The sequence below is a fragment of the Takifugu flavidus genome, chromosome 22 (assembly GCF_003711565.1).
Source record: "Takifugu flavidus isolate HTHZ2018 chromosome 22, ASM371156v2, whole genome shotgun sequence".
NCBI lineage: Eukaryota > Metazoa > Chordata > Actinopteri > Tetraodontiformes > Tetraodontidae > Takifugu > Takifugu flavidus.
In genome coordinates, this window is record NC_079541.1 from 5,042,934 (window position 1) to 5,064,097 (window position 21,164).

Here is a 21,164-nt window from a genome sequence, read left to right on the forward strand (position 1 = left end):
GTGTGTGTTTGGGACACGAGTTGAATATGGATCATGGGATCTGTTGAAAACATGGAACATTACTCTGAAATGTTCCCCCGACTCGATTTTGACTGTCAGCTTCAACTTTTAGATTTTCTTAACGGCTCTTCTGCTTTAAACTACGGAGGCTCTTAAAAATAGTTCTACATCTATCTCTGGGCTAGGGATAGGGGTTAGGTTTAGGGGATAGGGTAAAGTTAGGGGTTAGGAGTTAGGGTAAGGGTTAGGGGATAGGGTTAGGTTAGGGGTTAAGGGATAGGGATTAGGGTTAGGGGATAGAGGTTAGGTTTAGGGGATAGGGTTTGGGTTATGTGTTAGGGTTAGGGGTTAAGGTTAGGTCAGAAAAACACGCCTGTAGCCTTTTTCAAGTTTATACCCTTTTTTTGGGCTTATTTTCAGCATAATTCAGAACTCAGAGATAAGAATGACATCGAAAAGATCTCCTGGTTAGTTGTAAATGAACCAAGGGACCCCTCGTGGACCTTTAATAAACGTTTTGGCTGCCCTGATCTGAGCTGCTTCGGGGCGCCACCTCTCTCACAGATATCCAGGCTTTGCTTCTCATCAATAATTGAATTCTTCCTCTTAACCAATTGTCCTTGCGGTTAACTCGCCCCAGAGGAGTCGGTCGCTCTCTTTCCCAGAGGGGATTGTAAAGAGACGGACGACCTTGCGTCTGCCTCGGAAAGAGAAGAAAAAGCATTGGCAAAGGTCGTCCAAGTAGAACATCTGCAGAGACAGAACACTCATCAGGGTCGGTTGTCTGGAAGAAACCCATAGAAGGTCCCCTAGCTTGACCTGAACTGAGGATCTTCTTAAGCGACTAAGCTAACCCCAAACGGCAGTAGATCTGGAATAATTGTACTCTTGGATACTCTTGGAAACCTTCTGTTCTGTTCATACACAACCGCACAAACATACACGGGGGGGTGTGTTTTGTCGTCAAGGAGACACAGGGTAGCCGCTGGTTGGTCTCCGATGAGCTCCCGACTGCGTCCATGCGATTCTACCGGGACAGGAAGGAGGTTATTCTGTGTCACTGCCTCCAAAGAGCCACCGTCAGGGAGGCTTGTTGACAAAAGCGGCTCCGGGGACGTGGCGACCTTCCAAGACAGACGGCCCAGGCAGCAGCACGACCCCGCAGACAAGACGCTGGGATTAAAACTCCAAATGAGGAGGAGGAACAACAGGGAACTCCTCTGTCATCGGAGAGAGTTACCATGACACTCTGGGCACTAAGCAACATGGGCATCATAGGCAGAGCCTCTAAAACGAATCGCCTCCCTTCCTTACCGTAATCTCTTCTCCTCGTTCACGTGCACTAGGCCAGGATGACCTCTCTGGAGGCATCCAACACAGACGTGAGCGGCTCTGAACGCAGCTCCAAACGTGGTGTTTTGTTATGCCGTTTGGGCGTAATTACAGAGGAGTCACTGATCTCCGGCGTCTAGAAGTGTGTTATTAAACTGACACTGGGTGACACACTGTGAGTCATTACACACTGCTGTTAGGTCCTAATCAGAGCAGACACACACACACACACACACACACACACACACACACACACTCGCTTGTGTGTTATTTCCTTTCAAGGGTTCAAGGGACTTTTATTGTCACACCAGCACACATTTCCATGGGGAGAAATGTGCACTCAGGTCCTGGGTTAAACCCATTTTAAGGGCCAAAATAATGTAGCTATTTAAGATGAAGGTAAGAATGATGTAGCGACATGCTAATCTAATTAGCATAAATACCTAAATACACAAACACAGCTGTAAAGAAGAGTTTAAGAGTTCAAATTTTCTTTTTACTTGACCAAAAGAGCACGACGTTGGTCATCTTACAATATTATTTCCCCTGAATTTAAACCACTTTGGATGAATAGCAACAGGCGTACGGCGCCACCTACAGCACAGGAGTAGAAACGGGCTCATCGGTCAGATGAGGGGGCCTCGATGTGGCGACAGGTGTCTCGCGCTTTAGCACTTCCTGGTGTGTTTGCGCGCTCGCTACTGTCGCCTGCTGCCGCCGCCGCGCGTGCCTTTGCCATCTCTCCGTTCCGACGGCGTGAAACTTTTCAGACGTGCGCTGCGTGGTGTGCTGCTCACACACACAGTGTGAGACTCAGTGGTGACCCGCGGTGACGTGGGACCATAAAAACATCGAGTGAAGCGCGTCTCACACACACACACACACACACACACGTGTGGCCTGGCATCAGGTGCGGCTGTAATTGGACGTCGCCGTCTGGTGTGTGAATGCTCGGCTGTGCGGCGGTTGAGGCGTTGGCGCTCCAGGCTCAGCGAGGACCATTTCCTGTCAGAGCGGCGTCGTCTTAGGAACCGTTCCCTCTGCTCACATGGGCGTCCCGAGATGCTCAGGTGGTGTGTGTGTGTGTGGGGGGGGCGCGATCAGACGACGTGGGAGATTTATTCCTCAGTGTTTGTGTCCTTCCTTTCCCTTCCCTCCGTACAGGAAAGCAGGGTTCTGCGCTCCGTTCCACCCCAGTGAGAGCTGTGATTAATGAGCAGGAAGCTAACCCCCCCCATCCCTCCCAACAAGACACAAATCAAAGCCGACGTGTCATCAGTCCAAAAGATGTCCCGGAGATAAAGATGCGCTCTGCTCTTAACATCTCCACAGAGACAGAGAGGCCTCTAAAACGCACTCGCTCACTTCTGGAGTCACTTTTAGCTTTGGCTTCCCTTTGATCTATAAATCGCCTCTTTGATGCCATCCCTCGCCCATAGAACGGGACGCCAGATTGAGTTTAGTCTTAACCTAATTTCAGGTTTTCGTTTTTTTGGGGTTTTTTTAGGTTTCAATATCAACAGAGTCAAGTGACCCACAGACCCGATCTTTGTGGCGTGCATGTAGCCAGATTAGCCGTAGCTTGTTTTAATCTGAGATGTGATGTGAGAAGAAACGGCAGCAGCTGCTGACCTTTGACCCCTTTGATCATCTGGAAAGACTCTCTTTAAATGAAAACGGGCCGGCGAGCGCGTGTGTGCGTGCATGTGTGTGTGTGTGTGTGTGTGTGCAGCTGCTAGAAATCAGTCCTGGCAGCTATAACTGTTGGCTGGGAGGAGGTCAAAAGGTCAAACTTGCAAATAAACGACCTTACGTTAAATAACAACTCCTGCTAGGTAATGTCTCTATTAAAGTGTCAGCGTGTGTTAACGCTGATGCACCAATGCACGTGCGCGAGCTCGGAACCTGCCCAGAACGTTCTACCCATGTTCTTCTAGATCCTCACGGACCTCTGAGAGCGCGTTTGGCTGCACCAGACCAGTGAAGCCTTTCTGGGGAAAATGCATGCTGGGAAGTCCACTAATGTACTTCTCGTGTTACCGGGGAAACGTAATCTGACCCTTGGCGGCATATCCGTGCCATTGATTATTTCACGTGCGCGTGCCGTGATAAAAAGGATTCAGACGACACTTTTTACAGTTGGCACGGCTAGCAGGTTAGCGTCCCTGTTTTTATGATCCTCATCTTTATTCTTCGTGTCACCACGTGCGCGTTAGAAGCCTGCAGATTTCCGTGAGTGCTGTTTTGGTTTTTTAAGGACAGTTAATGCTAATGCTCTGAAGTAACAGCATATTTGCAGCCTGATTAAAGTCAAATAGCGTTAGCTTGTTTTGGCTGTTGCTTAATCTCACAGCGGAATTAATTCAGTCATTTGTCCCATTGTTTCTGCCCCCCCCCCCCCCCTCAGACCACCACCCCCCAGCCCCCACGCCCTTCGTTCCATAAATTAATTTACCACTGCACCCCAATCAAAGGGGTGCTTCTTGCTTTCTTGTCGCCGCCACGTCGGGGAGCGGCGCTGGATTTGATATTTCCCCGGGGAAATTAATAGTACCGTGCAGTTTCTGGACCAGGTACAGATTAAAAGCGGGGCTCATTAGAAACCCATTAACCTAGTCATGAGGACCAGATCTCAGGAAATGATGGAGGGGGTCTAATTTTAGCGCGGTGACGAGAGGAAGAACAGAGGTGTTTTACCTTAAAGGCGCTGCTGCGCTAATGGTTTTATCCTGATTCTGGCCAGGTTAACCCCCCCCCCCCATCTCTCTCTCTTCTCTCAGAGGCTGGCAGCAGAGGCGGAAAAGTTTCAAATGGAGCACGATTGGAGGGAGGACAGCGAGGTGAGCGCCCCCATGTGGTTGGTTCGATCAATGTCGTTTTGAACTTGAAGCACTTAGTAAATGTGCACCATGGTTTGTGGGGTCGCAGCTGTTGGTATTTTCATGTGTTGTCTGAAAGGTGTGACGTGTTGTGATGTTGTGACACTCCTAACAGCAGTTCGTGGGATGTTTAGCAGAGAATCGGTGTTACGGTGATATTAGATGGAGAAGAAGCGTCTTTGTCCTGTAATTTGACACTTTTTCGGCAGAATTACGATAGAAATCTGTCAGTTTTAGCTTCTGATGCCATATCGCCATGAAAACAAGCAACAAAGCAGCAGAATGAGTCATTTGTCTTTAACTGGACGGAAAATGGAGTCGATAATCTGTTTTTTCATATCAAACTTTGGTTACGTCTGCCAGCAATTACTTAAACAACTTATCCAGGTTGATCTGACGGTTCGACCACGTCCCAGGAAGTAGAAAATAGCAGTTAGCATATTGAGCGGAATCGCCTTTATAGCAGCTAAGCTAACCTGTTAGCCTTGATTGTTGTAATTGCAGCATTTGTCCTTTTCAGCGCTCGTCTTCTCTGTCTTTCTCTCTGCAGGCTGAGAAGATAGTTTACTACAATGCCAAAGAGGACGTGAGTACGACTCCCGAGGTTGCTGAACTCAGCCCGTCCGTATGTTTGTCGAAGTTCGTGGGCACCTTTAACGTTAGAACAAACGTCCTCACTGACATGAGTATAGAGACATTGTGGACCCCGGGCTCGGAATTCCTCCACGGGCCTCAAACGTCATCCGTCCGCTCGTATAAGGAGAGATCACCGTCTAACCCCCCCCATGGGAGCAAGCCACACACCCACAGTTCACTAGCGTCACTCTGTATTTGACTACCCCCCCCCCCCCCTCGCTGCATCAACTCCACTTTTCTGTCTCACCGTCTCTCTCACCCATTTTAAACTGTCTCTCTCCTCGTGCAGTTTAATCAGACAGACAGGAAGAAGAACCGCTACGTGCCCGATGACTTCGAGATCGACGACGACTTCAAGCGACTCGTCTCCTACAACACCACCGCCGTCCACATCCCGACGGACATATACGAAGGCTGTGAGTCCTCAGCACCTGTCCTATAAATACGTGTGCAAACCCCCCCCCCCCCCCCCCCCCAGCCACCAGTATCCAGGCTGTATTTCAGGGTGTGGCAGGTCTTTCAGCACCAACTGAAGCCAAGCCAGTCTTTATTTAGCACACATGCCAGAAAACAAAGCTGCCTGCATAGCCTAGCCTCATGTTTGCCCCGGTCACCAGCTGCTCCTTTCTCTCCTGTTTGCCGCTGACCTTGATGAACTCCAGGGACCCTAGCTCAGACTGTCACAGCCTCTATTTTCGGTTTTCACCATTATTTTTGGTATATTTGCTTTCTACATTGACACAAACCACAGCCAGGGGGAGCCAGACCAGGAAATTTCCAATAGGACCTTTTTATGTTGGGGCGACATCTTCTTAACATAAAAATGCTAGCTTATCTGTGTTAGCAGCTGTTCGCAAATAAGGATTTAATTTTGAAAGGGCCAAGTTTCCTTCTCTTCCGGGTTACTTTCCTGACTTTTTACAGGTCGCTAACGCGATGCCCATCCTTGCTTATTTCGCCGCCACTCTCTCCCTTATCATCACCTCACGTCAATCCTTTCCTCCCCGAGGCTCTCCGCGCATCTATTGGCAGGCCAACACGCCCAACTGGCTGCCAGTCAACCTGGATTTGGCTCCCAGTAATGAAATCTGGTGTGATAAAGCACGCGGGGCTTTCAGCTTGAGTGCTGGACTGGACGGCAACTGGACTAAAGGCGTCCGAAAGGCTATGCTGCGATAGAAGAAGGAACATTTAAATGTTCGCACATGAAACGATGACTTGGGGGAAAAAAAACAACAACTTGTGTGCTGGAGCGGAGGATAATTACGTGCGTGTACGTGCGCGCACCAGCGTATCCTCTGGCTTAGTGGCCTTTTTGTTCCAGGATGCTACAACAAGGACAAAGTGACACAAAGACTAATATGAATTGAAATAAGGACGCAGGCGTTTTTGTACACAACCATACAGCACAAGTCATGTCCTTCCTTCCAGACACCCTCGTAGACCCCCCCCACATGTCCATCTGACTCCTGCTATGTTGAGGCTTCGTGAATGCAGTTAGCCTCAAACCAGTTAGCCTCTTCACCAGACCATAAGCTAACGGTTTGTTTCAGTATCGATCGCGCGATAAGTATCAGTTTCCGTAATTATGGACATGCTGAATGAGGTGGCTGCTGCGAGTCACTCCGCATCATTTCGGGCTATAAATTGGCGGAGCGACGGCCCTCCGAGGCCTCCGAGCGCTTTCGTCGGTGCCAAATGGCCGCACTTAGTTATTTTTATAGGCAACAGCTAGAAAGATGAAGGAGTGGGAGGAGTGAGGGGGAGGAGAGACATTCTGCCCGTTCATTTCAAAAACCTGTCGTTGGCTGTGTCTCTGCAGAAACGTGTGAATTTACCGTCTTTGTTTGTTCCAGCTTTCGTCGTTAAGACACATGTGAGCCAATTAGCCGCATTGGGCTCAAAGTAGCTCGATTGGGGTTGTTGATACTAGCTATAATCTTGCTAACACTTAGATTCACACCCAACTGCCTGCTATTTGGCTCCCAGCCAACGGTATTGCATGAATCCGCGGCCACGGTGCTCAACACTGCCCCCACTATCACGGGTGGTACTGCAACGTTTAACCACTGTAAATACGGAGAGATCCCGAAGACCTCAAATAGCAAATAACAGAAGTAGCATGTGCGCTCGTGTTTCTTGCCATGTTGATGCCAGTCCGGCTGGCCAAGTCTGTCGGCGTTACCATGGCGATGTGTAGGAGACGCTCGCGCCGAGACAGTTCCCGGTGTTCCATCTTGGCTCATGCAGGAAGTACCCTTGTTACTAAGTACCTTAGAATTCCTTCCTAGAATTCCGTTGCTCTTTTTCAGCTGAGGTTTTCTCTCTTCCAGGCCTCCTCCTGCCTCCCTTCCCTCCCCCGCTCCGCCCACCCCCAGCATTAATTGCGGGGACATGAACGCGACGCCGTCTACCCCTCCCGTTCCCCCTGCTGATGTACATCTATTGTCCTCGCTGATCCGGTGTGGGTGGTCGGACTGGGAATCATCATGTAAACCAGAGATGAATCAGTTGTGTGTGTGAATGTAAAGCGTGTGTGTGTGTGTGTGTGTGTGTGTGCGTGCGTGCGCGCGTCACCTGTCTGTCCCACTCCTACATACGCACATCCTCGCGCTCATTAGGCAGACTGGCGTGGGGGCTGTGAGAGGAGAGCGCGGCGGCCTTGGCGGGAGATGCGAGGCTCATCTGAGGCCCGTTAGCATGGACGCGGTGTGGCACCTGTCAGCCCGCGACACACACACACGCCGTGACGCGCTGAGATACTCTGACACTGGACGTGAGTGTTGGTGCTGGAGTCACGGAGCCGGAGGCCGAGCTCACAGCGCGTATATCGATTCCACCCCCCCTTTTTTTTTTCCACTCCGGTGCAACTTCCTATTTCATTTACGGGCCGGCTGCCAAATTCTCTATATTCCTTATCTCCTCTTCATCTCCACCTCTTCCTCCCCGCCCTGCCGCGTCTGTGACCTCTCCTTTCTGTCGGACGACTTCCCGTGATGTGCTAATCAGCTGATTGAGATTCGCATTTGAACCCCCCTCCCCCTCCACATTCCGTGAAAACCCATTTAACTTCCAAGAATGCGTCGACAAAAGCCTCCGGTCTGTCCAGGAGGCTCGGTGGGATCGGCATCAGGTTTTACCGCTAACAGACGTTTTATTTTTAGGTCTAGCCATGTCTCACGCTAACGCGAGAGCCTGCCGCTAATGATTAGAAGTACCCCGAGTCGGAGGCTAACCCTGATAACAGGGCGCTGCCTTCTTGCCACCATCCCGGCGATGACAGGTGATGCCACAGGGTGTCGCCTCCACTGTCATCAGCCACTTCTAGCGCCCAGTTAGCTTTGTTGCCGAGAGAATCCAGATGCCTCATGGGTAATGTTTAACATATCCAGAGTCTTCCCTCGTTTTAGTTTTTAATTGTGATGAGTGATTTTGCCACATTGGGAGAGGTATGCTATCAAGAAATTAGCCTGTTGTGTAGCCTGCTAATAATAGTAAGAAGACTGGAACAGGCTATTGGAGCTAGCAATACAGGCTAGCATTGCTTTGATAATTTTGTCGGTGGTGTGAAACAGGATCATTGTTCTTGAATTTAGTCACTCATCGGCGTCTCCTATTACCAGAGCACAAGCTAGCACAAATAGCCGCGGAGACGGATGTGTTTACGCTGTGATTTTGATTAGTTTCGGTCATTTTTGGGCGAGAGGACGGCGCTCTACCACGCCTAAACGCTGAATCGACCAGTTCCCCCGATCGAACGGCCAAGCAGCATCAACTGCAGTTCCACGTGGAGAATGTCGACATTTTGCCTTTGATGTCTCGCTCCCCTCAGACCTCTTGGTACTGACGTTCCTGGTCTGGCAGGAATCCATTAAGGGCCAACGCTCGGTGGGAGGGGGCATCGGCGTCTGAACAATTGTGACGACTTATCACAGGGACGAGCTGATGGGTCCACAGAGAGCCATTTACTGCCCGACCACAAGTCCATCTGTGTCCAAATACGTGTAGACGGGAGAGGGCGGAGTAACCTCCTAAATCATCTTATGTTGGGGCTTCTTACGGGGCGATGCTAGGAGCCCTAGCACTCTTCTGTAGACAATAAAGCAATTTTTACTCAAATACTAGAAACTACTGAACAAGAATCACATGACATTAATGTAGGCGGGTTCAAGCAGATCAGATGCCCCCTGGTGGTGAGACACAGTATAGGCAATCCTCCGTGAACGCTCTGGTTTCTTTTACTTTCTTTGAGGTGGCAAAATTGTGGGAGGAGCTTTTCACAAGCTATAGAGTCCATCATCACAGCACGTTTACCAAACGCACTGATTTTAGCCACGCTAGCAGGGTTACATTGCAATATGTCGGATGACTCACGTGAACGTTGTTCCTCCTCCTGCCATCGCGCTAACCGTCGCAGCAGCTGCTGATGTCCTCTCGTCTCAAACCTGATGACCGCTGCGACCGTCTGTTCAGTGGAATTTTGTCCGTCTTTAGCAACTATTTCCTGCCGAGTCATCGATGCGAATCCCGGAGTGCTTCACGACTCCAGGTGCAGCTCAGCAGAACTCGCTTTCATCCCCTTTGTTCTTCTCGTTCCTCTGTGTCTTCCTCTTTTAAGTTGCTCTTTAAAGCACAATTTTAATGGGGCAATCACACACACACACACACACTGGTACAGTATAACCAACAATGATTGTCGATGTTGTTCTGGTCTGTTCCAGCCACCATCATCTTGAACGAGTTAAACTGGACGGAGGCCTTGGAGGAGGTTTTCCGTAAAAACAAAGAGGACGATCCGTCGCTCCTCTGGCAGGTGTTTGGATCCGCCACCGGATTGGCCCGGTACTACCCAGGTTAGCATCCCAGCTAGTGGTGTTACTCCGACCTGACACTGGTCTCTGTTGAGTCAACGTGGCCCGGAAGGGGCAAATGTACTTTCACACTGTAGTTGGCGGCGTAGTACAGAATTTTGTCACGGCGGCTAACCGTGCTGTGAATCACGAGCACCCTTGGAAATGTACGAATGGGAATACCAGCGAATTTATGCCCGTTTCTGCCTCAGCTTCTCCCTGGATGGACATCAGCAACTCTGCCAATAAGATCGACCTCTACGACGTGCGCAGACGACCGTGGTGAGTGTAGCCGCGGTTTTGCTTGGCGATCGACGCTGGTGTGTTTGGTCACATCGGCTAGGGTTTCACCTTGATTTTCCAACAGACGTTCTAACTGCTTTTTGTGTGTTTGTCGTGACTCACCAGGTACATTCAGGGGGCAGCGTCACCCAAGGACATGCTAATCCTGGTGGACGCGTGAGTGACGACCTTCTGAGTCATCTTTAGCTTCACGCAATGACCATTAGGGTTCCAAGGAGTTTAGAAAACTTGGGTTCTCACAGGTCACAGATCCTGTTTTCCTGTCTCAGCCGTTCTTCCGGCTCTTTTCGTGTTTCTCTCTCTGTAATGATGCGCAGCTGTCTGCTAAAGAACTTCAGGTTCCAGAGGATTGCGGCTAATTTGCCACCCCATTTTTTGGAGGGAAAGTCAAAGTTAGAGCCACAGACATACCGACTCCCCCATCATTTTACCTCCATCATCATTAAAGTGTCGCAGAAAAGCAACCATCCGGTGCTGAAGAAGAGCCATTACACGCTGAAACGCTGCCAAAGAGCACAGCGGGTATTCTCGCTAAGAGCTAGCTTGCGCCAACAGTGCATCTATTAAACCTTGCTTGGATAAAGTAAGAACTTTTAGTCGGGCTAATGTCTTAGGTCTTCTTATTGTTTCGACTCGCCCCTTTTGTGAAGCTAACAGTGTTTCAAACCGCAGGAGTGGCAGCGTCTCAGGCCTCACCCTCAAACTCATCCGGACCTCCGTCAGCGAGATGCTGGAGACCCTCTCTGACGACGACTACGTCAACGTGGTCTATGTGAGTACTCCGCTAGCCTGGTTGGTGCTAATGAAGGTGCCATATTGATTATTTGCGGTTGATGAGTAGCGGCTATCTGACTAGCATTAGCTTAGCAGCCAGTCATCAGTAGAACATAGCTTTGAGCTTTATGGGCCTGACTGTAATGCACATAGATGAATCTTTATTGTAGCCACGCGTTACGCTTGGATACATACATACTTGCACACTGGCGGTTAGCGGTAGAGACAGTACGTGAGTTTACACGAGATCGTGGCTAACAGAGCGAACAGATGACACAGCCTAACCCTGAAATGTCACAGGAACAAAAGAACGGGAGCTTCGTCGTTGACCCGTGCTGTGAATCGACATATTGTCGGAAAAAAGGCCCACGCTCGGCTAATGGCCGCAGAGACCAATAGATACGATCAGCGAGTGCATCTTAGGGGAGGAGAAACTTGTTTTGAAAGATGGCTGAGTGTCATTGTTCCACCCAATCAGTTAAGAATTTGCCCTTCAGCATCAGAAATTTGATTTCACTAGATCCAACCGACAATGTAACTATGTTACATTCTCCCAAGGCTGTTTTAGGGAGGTTTCGACCAGCTAATGAGGTTTTTTCTATCTCTTTAGAATCACAAACAGGCCTGTGCCCTCTATGTTGGTTGCTGTCCCTTTTTGGCTAACCTGGCAAGCTAACCTTCAGTTAAAAAAAACAGCTTAACTAAACTACAACTAAACCAAAGAAATGTTGTAAAGATATGGAAGACCTAGCTATCCATCTGGATCTTGATGGTTGCCCCTCTCTTGACAAGTAGATGAAGCAAATTAATTTCAGAAGTTCCATTTGGAGGGTTTTGACCAAAGAGTCTAATTATGATATCTGTACAGCGACAGTTTAACCATGTTAGCTTTAACTCTGATTTAAGATAACTGTGAAACCAAATTGCTGTTGTTGTTTTGTAATTTTGCTGCCAAAGTCCTGCAAAAGGCCTGGCTCATCTAAGAAAGAAGGGATCTTGTATCTGCCTCCAGGAATCGGCATCAATACCACAGAAATCTTGTTTTAAAATACCTGGAACCCATCTGGAACTGACTTTGTCGTCTCCCGATGGAGGGACGGCAGCGTCGGCCTCTCCCAGATGAAGGATTAATCACATTTTCCTTCACTTTCCTTAATAAAGCCCTGCTTTATGTTTTCAGTTTGAGCTTTCAAATCAGCTAAGTGACCCGTCTTAATTGAATTAGACGCCAGCATAATAATCATATTGCATCCAGCACCGTTCGCGTACGTTCCAGAATTTACAGTCTAATCTGTAACAACCTGTCATAATGAATGAGTGTAATTAAGGAAAGTGCGTGCACTTATTATTCCCCTTCAGTGGGTTTATATTAAATACTGCATCGTGGTTCATACTATAGGAAGGATATATGGAAGTCGTCACATTTAACTATATTACCATAGTTATGAAGCCCAAATGTGTGTTTTTATCCTTATCAAGGGTGCAGAAAAACCTGGAAAATGTACAGAAATGAAAATGATGAAAGCAAATTGGGAACAGTGTGTGTGTGTGTGTGTGGTGTGTGTGTGTGTGTGTTTGTGTGCGTGTGTGTGTGTGTGTGTGTGTGTGTCTGTGTGTGTTTGTGTGTGCGTGTGTGTGTGTGTGTGTGTGTGTTTGTGAATTCAGTGAAGGCCGAAACAGATGTTGGGTATTAATGAGCCCCGTCCCAGTCCGGCATCGATGCAGTGTGTGTGCTGTTCTTCAGTGTGTGTGTGTGTGGGTGTGTGTGTGGGTGTGTGTGTGTGGGGGGGTGTGAATAGTCTGATGAGGCTCCATCTGTTCCCCTTCACTAATATTAATCAGAATGTACCTTTAAGTGCAGAGCTCAGTCAAACTGAACCAGCGACTCTCGTCCGCCGTTACCTGCTGGGTTTTCCTGACTAATTCTATTTCCCCCCCCAACCTTCTTATTCCACCTGTTCTCCTGCCAATCCTTCTCTCCGCCCCTGCAGCTCCCACCGGTCTGTGCAGATTTGATTAAATACATTTTCATACATGAGCAAAGCCAAGAAGTGTCATTTAAGTTTGTTTTTAATCTTAAAATGAGAGTCTTTCTTGGAGAGCTTGAAGTCCATGTATGTCTCAGGAACCTCGCCCCCCAAAAAAGGCCACATATTTGAGCTAAAATATGTGCAGGTGCCTTCCCTCCGCCTCCCGTCATCCCTCCTTCCCTCTCCCCCCTCCAGTTCAACGACAAGGCCATGTACGCCTCCTGTTTCGAGAATCTGGTGCAGGCCAACGTGCGCAACAAGAGGATGCTGAAGAAAGCGGTGCAGAACATCACCGCCAAGGGCACCACCAACTACAAAGGCGGCTTCGAGCTGGCCTTCGAGCAGCTCGCGCAGGTGATCCAGTCGCAGGCTGATCCGATTTGCACTTATTTGCTGATTGCTTCCACTCAATTAAGAACCTAATGGAGAACATGCAGGAGGACGCCCTCCATCCCAGCAGTGTGTCTGTGTCGACCTCTTGTGGCCATTCCTGGTCACTGCGCCGCCTGTGCTCACCTCCGCCACATGTTTATCTCCCTCCCCCCGCACACACACAGATGAATGTATCAAGGGCCAACTGTAATAAGATCATCATGCTCTTCACCGACGGCGGAGAGGAGAAAGCAGAGGAGATCTTCAAGAGATACAACCCCAATCAGGCGGTGAGGCCGTAAATCTACCGCTGGAGACAGCGAGGGGGTTTCAGCCTGGTCTGATCTTTTCCTCTGCTCTCTCCCGTCCCGGCAGGTGCGGATCTTCACCTTCTCCGTGGGCAAGCACAACTACGACAAAGGGCCGATCCAGTGGATGGCCTGCAACAACAAAGGTACCAGCACACCTGAGGTTGTGCAGCTGACTCCAAACATCTGTGGTCATGGACTTGCGTGTTCCCCTCAGGGTATTACTACGAGATCCCTTCCATTGGCGCCATCAGGATCAACACCCAGGTACGCTCACAGCAGCTTGCCTATGCTGCCCTCTTGTGGTGGGCTGGTGGACATGCAAGTGTTGGTCTTTTCCTCCCCCCCTGCAGGAGTACCTGGACGTTTTGGGCCGCCCCATGGTGAAGGACCACAGGAAGGCCAAGAAGGTTCAGTGGACCAACGTCTACCTGGACGCGCTGGTACGTCGGGGTGCCTGGTGTGAGAAATGGGTGACATTTTGTGCTGGGAGGGAGGAATCTGCTTTGCGTCAGCTGTAGGATCCCAGATAAGCCTTCGCTGTTTGTCCTCCGCTTCAACTCCTGTTTGCGGAACAACAGATCTCGCAGCATCCATCAGGCTGTTTTCTTCATCTGTGCGCGTGATTCTGTCAAGATCCACTTTCAGGCCGCGCTCTAGATAAGACGGCAGCCAAAGGGTTTGGATGCTGTCATCCGCCCGCCGATAAGACGCCGCCGGCTCCCGCGGCTGCGGAGGAATATACGTCCTCTAGAGTTATCCCACCAACCTCTGCTTTTCCTGCGCCTTTTCCAGCAACTGGGCCTGGTGATCACTGGAACGCTGCCCGTCTTCAACAAGACAAACACAGGCACCAAGGTAAGCAACCCCCCCTCTCCCCCCCCCACCGGCCTTATCGTTGCGCATTCTATACATGAATATTCCCAGATTCTTTCCTGATTCCCTCATTGTTTTCCCCTCTCTTGCATCCGTCTCCTCGGCGGTTAAATTTACTGTCAGCTTGAGACTTTGACCCCTTCGGAGAATTCAAATCCGCGGTTTTCGTGAGACGCCGTAATGTTTACCAGACCGGGGAAATAAACATGCAACGTAAATTTCTCAATTATCGGCCCTTCCTCTGCTTTTATCCTTCCCCGCTCCCACCCCCCACCCCCGCCCCCGCCCCCTTTCATCCCTCGCTGCTGCCGAGGCTCCTCGGAACTCTCCCACGTGCCTCGGCGGGAAGACGATCCGAGACGTCGTAAAAGCGAATATCAAAAAGGGATCAAACCTGCGGTGCCGAGACGCAAATGATCCGGTAGCTTAAGTGCTTCAAGATGAGTTTGCATGTCTCCCTCCGAGGACTCTGGGCCACCTCCGCTGTGGCCCAAAACGATGGGTGGAAATGCCTCGTCAGTGACTCATGGCGGCACGTAAAGATTTCCAGAGTCCTATCAGGCCCCAATTCCCGAGTTCAGTCAGCTCTCGCAGAGGAACTGGACCCGTCCAGGAGCAGGACTCACAAGCACTTCCCTTTCAGAAAGCTCCCAAGTACCAGAACCAGCTCATCCTGGGGGTTATGGCCGTAGACGTGTCCCTGGAAGACATCAAGAGGCTGACGCCGCACTTCACCGTAAGAGTCCAGACACAGACAGTTCACACGTCTCGTGTCAAATTCACACTCCCTCGCTGCTCTGCTGCAGTTTGGACCAAACGGCTACTACTTCGCCATGGACCCCAACGGATACGTGCTGCTGCACCCCAACCTCCAGCCGATGGTAAGGCCAGGAGAGCAGATATATGATGCAGATATCCCAGAATGACACCTGGGCCCCACCTTTAGCTCGAGATACTTTAAGCTAACTATTGTGCGTGATCTGTTCCAGTTTAGCATCAGATTGAGCCTGTTGCTGGCGATGAGCCTTAAATCTTTGAGGTGTAGTTAATGAATTGTTGGGCTTCTCTGCAGACCGCTAAATTTAACGAACCCGTAACGCTCGACTTCCTGGACGCAGAGCTGGAGAACGCCGTCAAAGTTGAGGTTCGAAACCTGGCCTTCAGGCGTCGCCGGATTGGAATATCAACATTTCACAAATATAATGCTTTCACACCTCCACAGATAAGGAGAAAGATGATCGACGGGTTGACGGGGAATTACTCCATATCCACCCTCGTGAAATCGCAGGATGAGGTAATTACATACTGGACGGGTATTTTAGGGCTCCGTGACGTCGTTGAGAAAGTATAACACTGACCCAACTGTTGCCCCTAAAGCGCTACATCGATTTAGGCCAGAGGACGTACACGTTTGCACCGGTGAAGGGGACCGATTACAGGTAACGCCGTACCGAGGGCTCGCCTTATCGACCCACAAGCAACCACACGCATCCTGTGCCACGAATCTCTTTGCAGAGTTCGAGCAACTCCAGACGCCGAGGTCTTGTGTTTGCAGAATGTTTGTGGTAATTGCATGAAACACTGTTTTGTTCTCACCACGGCTGAAGTTGGACTGTGGTGTGAAGTTTAGGACAAAGACCAGACACAAATATACAGTCTTCTGGGTGAAGCTAGCGTTCGCAGCTCATGCGTGTCCTATTGGGAAACGTTAGCTTCTGCTAAGAAACGCTAAGCAGGACCTGCTGACAGGTTTTGTCTTTGATGCAATGAGGCAAACCTCGTTGAGGAGGAAGATGTCGAGTTTTGCATGTGGAGGGTGCATGCGGTGACTCGTCCCGCTCTTCGTCAAAACGAGGGTTTAGAAAAATGCATGCTGGGGAAAAACCGAGACAAATAAACTGTTCCGTGTAGACACGCTGTTAGTTTTGGATTTCACCGTGTGTGTGTGTGTCTCCTCAGCCTGGCCCTCGTCCTTCCCCAGTACAGTAAGAATTACATCAAGGCCAAAATCGGCGACACCATCACCCAGGCGAAATGTAAGTGCCGTCTAAATCACCAGCCTTTGCACATTCAGCAGAAGAGAAATGTTGCTAAGCTAGTCTTGGCTACATCTGACACCATGCAATGTGTATCCCTGCATGTTAGAGCTATGAAGGTTCAGTGTCCAGTCCTTAAAAGATGTGCTTGAGGTCTTTAAATCAAGCCCAAACAGTGCATCTAACTGCTCTACATTAGCATAATTAGCCACTTTGGTAGTATGCTTCAGACCATCGGAGTAGAACCCCCTGCTAGACACAAGCGTCCACCTGTAAGACATAAAATCAGTGTGTTTTACAGTGTTTGAGGAAGGTGTTTGATGGGGCTGCTGAGCTTTGCTTTGGGCCTCAGAAGGGTTCCTGAGGGACTGAAGTTAGCACAGGAGGAACAGGGCTGATGGCGCCTTTATAAGGAGAAATGTTTTCAATGTTACCCTGAACTGTCTTTGTTTTATCTGAGAGCGTCCAGCACAGAGGAGGTTGTTCTGACAGCACTGAGACGGGGAAGCCTTCTAAAAGCACAACAGGGAAAGTTCAGTTGACGACTACATTGTTTAATCTGACATGGCGCATGAAACCAATCTTTACCTGTTAGGATGATTTTTTTGTCGTTTTCAAGGATGTTTTATTGCCTTGCATTAAATTCCCAGTGCCTTCTTCCCACTGTTGCCATAACAACAACTCAAACCTTGTTCCCACATGCTAAACATGTCAGAACACATTCAGCAAGCGTTATTTTACCTCAGCTGTAATTTTCTCTGCAATATTCTTATTCAATTTCCTCTTGAATAAAATATTGTGTAACCCTGTTGGTTTCTTTTTTTTGTCTTCACTTTTCCCCCCTCTTCCCTCTTTCCTCCTCTTTTCCTCCTCTCTTCCCGGTGTGTTGGACCCTTCCACCTTTACACCCTCAGCGTTTCTGGGCAAGTATCCTCTTTTCCCTTTACTCCACCAGCCTCTCGCTGAAGCAGCAGGCTCGCAATTTGAACCGCAACTTTACGTAGTTATAATAAGTAGCTTGAACACTAGATTCTTAATTAAAGAAAGAGAGAAAATCTGCAGGGAAGCTACTGACAGACATGGATTTGTTAGCCTTACACTGGGATGTTTAAGTTAAATACAAGAATAAACCAGTGGATCGTCTGCAAAGTATTTCGTCAGGATTCGGGTTTTTGATGAACCTTGTGCACTTTTTAACATTCTCAGGTCTCATCCAGGGGTTTTGATGCTAACGGTGTAATATTCTGCACATTTGAGGCACATTGAGACTCTGCCCAGATGGAACCTTCCCTGAATGTGTGATCGCACCCTCTTTCTCGGCAAATCGAATATAAGCGTTCCTCTCCTTAGTCCTTTTTTGTTTTCAACCAGTTTTGGATGATCCCTGACCAGCAGTCATCTATGGTAGATGCCAGCATGTGCTTTCAATTTCCACGGCGATTGGCAATCATCAGACTGAGCACGCAGGTGTGCGCAATTCTGCGGTTTACCAGCATGATTAGAAATCTGACCTGCGTTTTAAGCTTAAGAACACCTCCAGGAGGTGGCAAATGAGGCCCCTTTTCACATCAAAGCAAATAAAATGAGCAAATCTGACCGGGACGATTTCAGTGTGACGTTCCCAACAGCCCAGGACGCTGCTCAGAGAGTTCTGCTTAGATTCGGTCGCATTCTTTATCCCCGTCTCATTTATTCACCTCTGATTAATGAAGACAATCGTGCCGCGCTGGCTCGAGCCCGTGGCAGCTCCCGGGAGCGCCACTTTGCGTGCGTCGTACGCCCACGCGGCGCATCGCAGATGCTGCGTGAGCGTGCTTGCGTTTAACCCCCCACCTGTTCTGACGGCTGTCAGATGTGGTTTTGGAACAGACCTACTGCAGCGGGAAGGACAGGATGTTTGCATTACTTAAAGGTGAAGCCATAAACGAGAGCGCACCCAAAACACAAGTGGGAGCTTTTTCTCTTGTTCTGACTCACGAGCTTGTTAAATAAACCCTAATGAAAGGCAGGAACCCTCTAAGCCCCACGTTTCTCCCCTTTCTCTGCGCTTTGTCATCACTTTGCTCTTGTTTGCGTCTGAATCCCAAAACTGGAACCTCGAGGCCGAGTATTAATGTCGATTCCCACACCTATTTTTCACTTTTTGGCGTAAGACTGACGGAGGCCTTCTGATATTTTACCGTTTCGGTCGGTGGAAGCTGTGAGAAATAGCATCAAAATGGCACGCCAAAGTGTTGAAAACATAAGCAGCGGTCGCTCCCCCAAATTTCCCCGCTATCCATCATTACGAGATGCTTTGTTGGATTAGTGATCGGATATCCGAAAAAGAAAAAAAAACGCACATGGGTGCAATTATTTCCCAATCAGAAGCAGCGAGGAGGGCAGAGAGTAGCCATTGTGGTCATGAGAAGTCTCCCTGATGGTGGAGGTGCTTTGGAACGCTTCACAGGGAAAGTTCGGCAGGCTTGTCTGGACTCTGTAGTGCAAATGCAGCGCTGCCGATTGACGGTATCGCATCAGAAATGCTAATAGGACCCCCCCCCATCCGCCCGTCCCACCTAAATCACCACATTAAAAGCATCTGAGCATACCTTCCGTCCACAAAGGCCGAAAAACGTTCTTTTTTTCGGGAAATCCAATATTTTTATTCAGGACTGGCTCTGTGAATAAAATATTGTGTCCCCTTTGACCCCTGTGGTTTTACCCTCTTTTCTCCCCCCTCTCTCTTCCCTCTCGTCTTTTCCTCCCTGGGGGATGACTCTCCTTCACTCACTCACTCTGCTGGGAATTTTTCCACTCCAGGGAAAAATGGCAAGTATTTTTATTTCTTCACTTCCATCTAAATTTGTAAAGTATTTAGTGTATTCTCAGCCTAACTTTGGCTTTTGGGAGCTTTAATTTTCCCACCAAGCCCTCATCCTGGCTACGCTGCTCCAGGTGAACTCTGCAGCATCCTGTTAAATATTCAACATTTCAACGATGAAGCAACATGTCATCTGCATACAATGATGACTTCAGATTGACTTTGACCCCGCGCTGACCTGCGGAACAAGGAAAACTCCTAACACTCTGTTCCCTCTGCCAGTTTCTGAGAGCCTGTTGGCAGATAAGTTTGATGAATACGGCTATACGTTCATCGCGCCGAGGTAAGACAGCTTTGTTGTTTGGCATGGCTCCCTCCTCCTCTCTTTTTTCATCTTTTCAAAAGACATCTTTTCTTTCCGTTTAACTTGATGAATATGATGAAGTATGGAAAGAATTATCTCTGTCTGTCAGGATGTACTGTAAGGACCTGAAGCCGCCCGAAAAGAACCAGAACAACACGGAGTTCCTTATAGAATTCAACAAATACATCGATAATGAGACGCCAAACCACCCGTCATGTGAGTATATTCAGACTAGCATCACGCCATATGCCAACTGGAAACTTACGTATTTAGGTCACATAAGTTTTGTCTTTCTGGGCAACAATGATGCGTTCACTGGCCTGGTGTCAGCTGCAGAGCTGTTTTGGTCCGAATCATTCTGATAATTTCCTAGTTTGTTTGTTTTTTTACCTGTTTTCCACGATTTTTCTACCTTTACAATGAGAATGGGCTATGTCATTTTCAAAATTTGCTGTTTTTATGCTTTTTATTATAAAAATATGCTTTTAAAGTGGGTTCAGTGGCTGTGGAGTCGCTCCAATTGCCACAGCGGTTCTGCAACTGGTGTATCCTGAGGAACTTGGGGATTACAGACAATTGCTTCAATTTCACGCTTTTTTCACCACCAGAAGCTGAGAATAATGAGTCAAATCTGCTAGCGTTGGATTTAATTTGATTAAAAGTACAAAAACTGTGCTAAATCCCATCCTCTTGATTGAATTTTCCCCTCTGACATCCTGCTTCTCTCTGTGGCCCACTTGGATTTAATTTCGTCTGTGGACTCCTGCGTTTGCACCAGACTTGCTAATCTTTACAATACATACATGTGAGCGAATCTGGACCATCTGGACTGGCACTGAGGTTCCCCTTTAATGAGAGGGTGTCAATCAAATCCCCGGAACGCAGGTCGGGGCAGTTTGGTTCGGGCAGCGTGTGATGTGGAGCGCCCTGTTCTCCCATGTGATGCCTGCTCCAAAGGTCCGACCATCACACGCCTGATTGCACATGTGTGAAGCTTAAAAGTGCTCGCGCCGGCACCACGCTCACCGGCAATATTCCTTCCACACCCCGACCACCACCACTTGACCCCGTCCAATTACTGTGTGTTTGTGAGAAAGAGCAGGACACGTCAAGCCAGGAGCACGAGTGGAGCAATAAAACAGGGATCGAGGTCCGACGGACATTCTCCCCAACCATCTGAGGAATGCATTAACATCTTTCATGCGCCGACTCATCGATAGGCATCACTAACCTTTTATGCCCGTCCGGTAAAAATAAGGGTCCTTGACTGTTCATAAAAGGCATAAAAGATTGAAATTATTCAGCATGAACAATCCTATAAAAAAATTTCATCCAATTGAAACCTGGCTTTCACCATTATTAGCTGCTAGTTTAATGGAGTCCACAGGGAGTTCAAGGAGGGGGTGGTGGTGGGGGGGCGTGTGGACTATTGGCGGCTTGAGTATTGTTACACGGTTTGCTTGGTTGAGCCACTGCAGTGGCGGAGAAGTTGAAGTACATTAGGAATTCCTGGGCTGCCTTCAATAAAGGATCGCTAATGAAAACCACCGTGTGCTGAGGTTTTAGGTGGAGTGTGTGTGTGTGTGTGTGTGGGGGGGGGA

At 48.9% G+C, this 21,164-nt stretch overlaps 1 protein-coding gene across 5 annotated transcripts in view; it reads left to right on the forward strand.

Annotated features, from left to right (window-relative positions):
• cacna2d1a (calcium channel, voltage-dependent, alpha 2/delta subunit 1a) overlaps positions 1-21,164 on the forward strand; it is a 43,327-nt gene that overhangs the window by 9,669 nt on the left and 12,494 nt on the right. For 3 of the 5 annotated variants that reach the window (XM_057021938.1, XM_057021939.1, XM_057021942.1), the window contains exons 4-24: positions 4,113-4,172; positions 4,762-4,797; positions 5,137-5,263; positions 9,569-9,700; positions 9,910-9,979; positions 10,106-10,156; positions 10,673-10,772; positions 13,000-13,158; positions 13,362-13,466; positions 13,552-13,630; positions 13,702-13,751; positions 13,838-13,927; positions 14,280-14,342; positions 15,004-15,096; positions 15,167-15,241; positions 15,433-15,504; positions 15,583-15,654; positions 15,738-15,799; positions 16,320-16,405; positions 19,482-19,542; positions 19,673-19,779. In XM_057021938.1, coding sequence (XP_056877918.1) covers positions 4,113-4,172; positions 4,762-4,797; positions 5,137-5,263; positions 9,569-9,700; positions 9,910-9,979; positions 10,106-10,156; positions 10,673-10,772; positions 13,000-13,158; positions 13,362-13,466; positions 13,552-13,630; positions 13,702-13,751; positions 13,838-13,927; positions 14,280-14,342; positions 15,004-15,096; positions 15,167-15,241; positions 15,433-15,504; positions 15,583-15,654; positions 15,738-15,799; positions 16,320-16,405; positions 19,482-19,542; positions 19,673-19,779 — 1,750 coding nt within the window. The remainder of the gene's footprint in view (positions 1-4,112; positions 4,173-4,761; positions 4,798-5,136; positions 5,264-9,568; positions 9,701-9,909; positions 9,980-10,105; positions 10,157-10,672; positions 10,773-12,999; positions 13,159-13,361; positions 13,467-13,551; positions 13,631-13,701; positions 13,752-13,837; positions 13,928-14,279; positions 14,343-15,003; positions 15,097-15,166; positions 15,242-15,432; positions 15,505-15,582; positions 15,655-15,737; positions 15,800-16,319; positions 16,406-19,481; positions 19,543-19,672; positions 19,780-21,164) is intronic. The other 2 variants (XM_057021940.1, XM_057021941.1) reach the window with 1 other exon arrangement.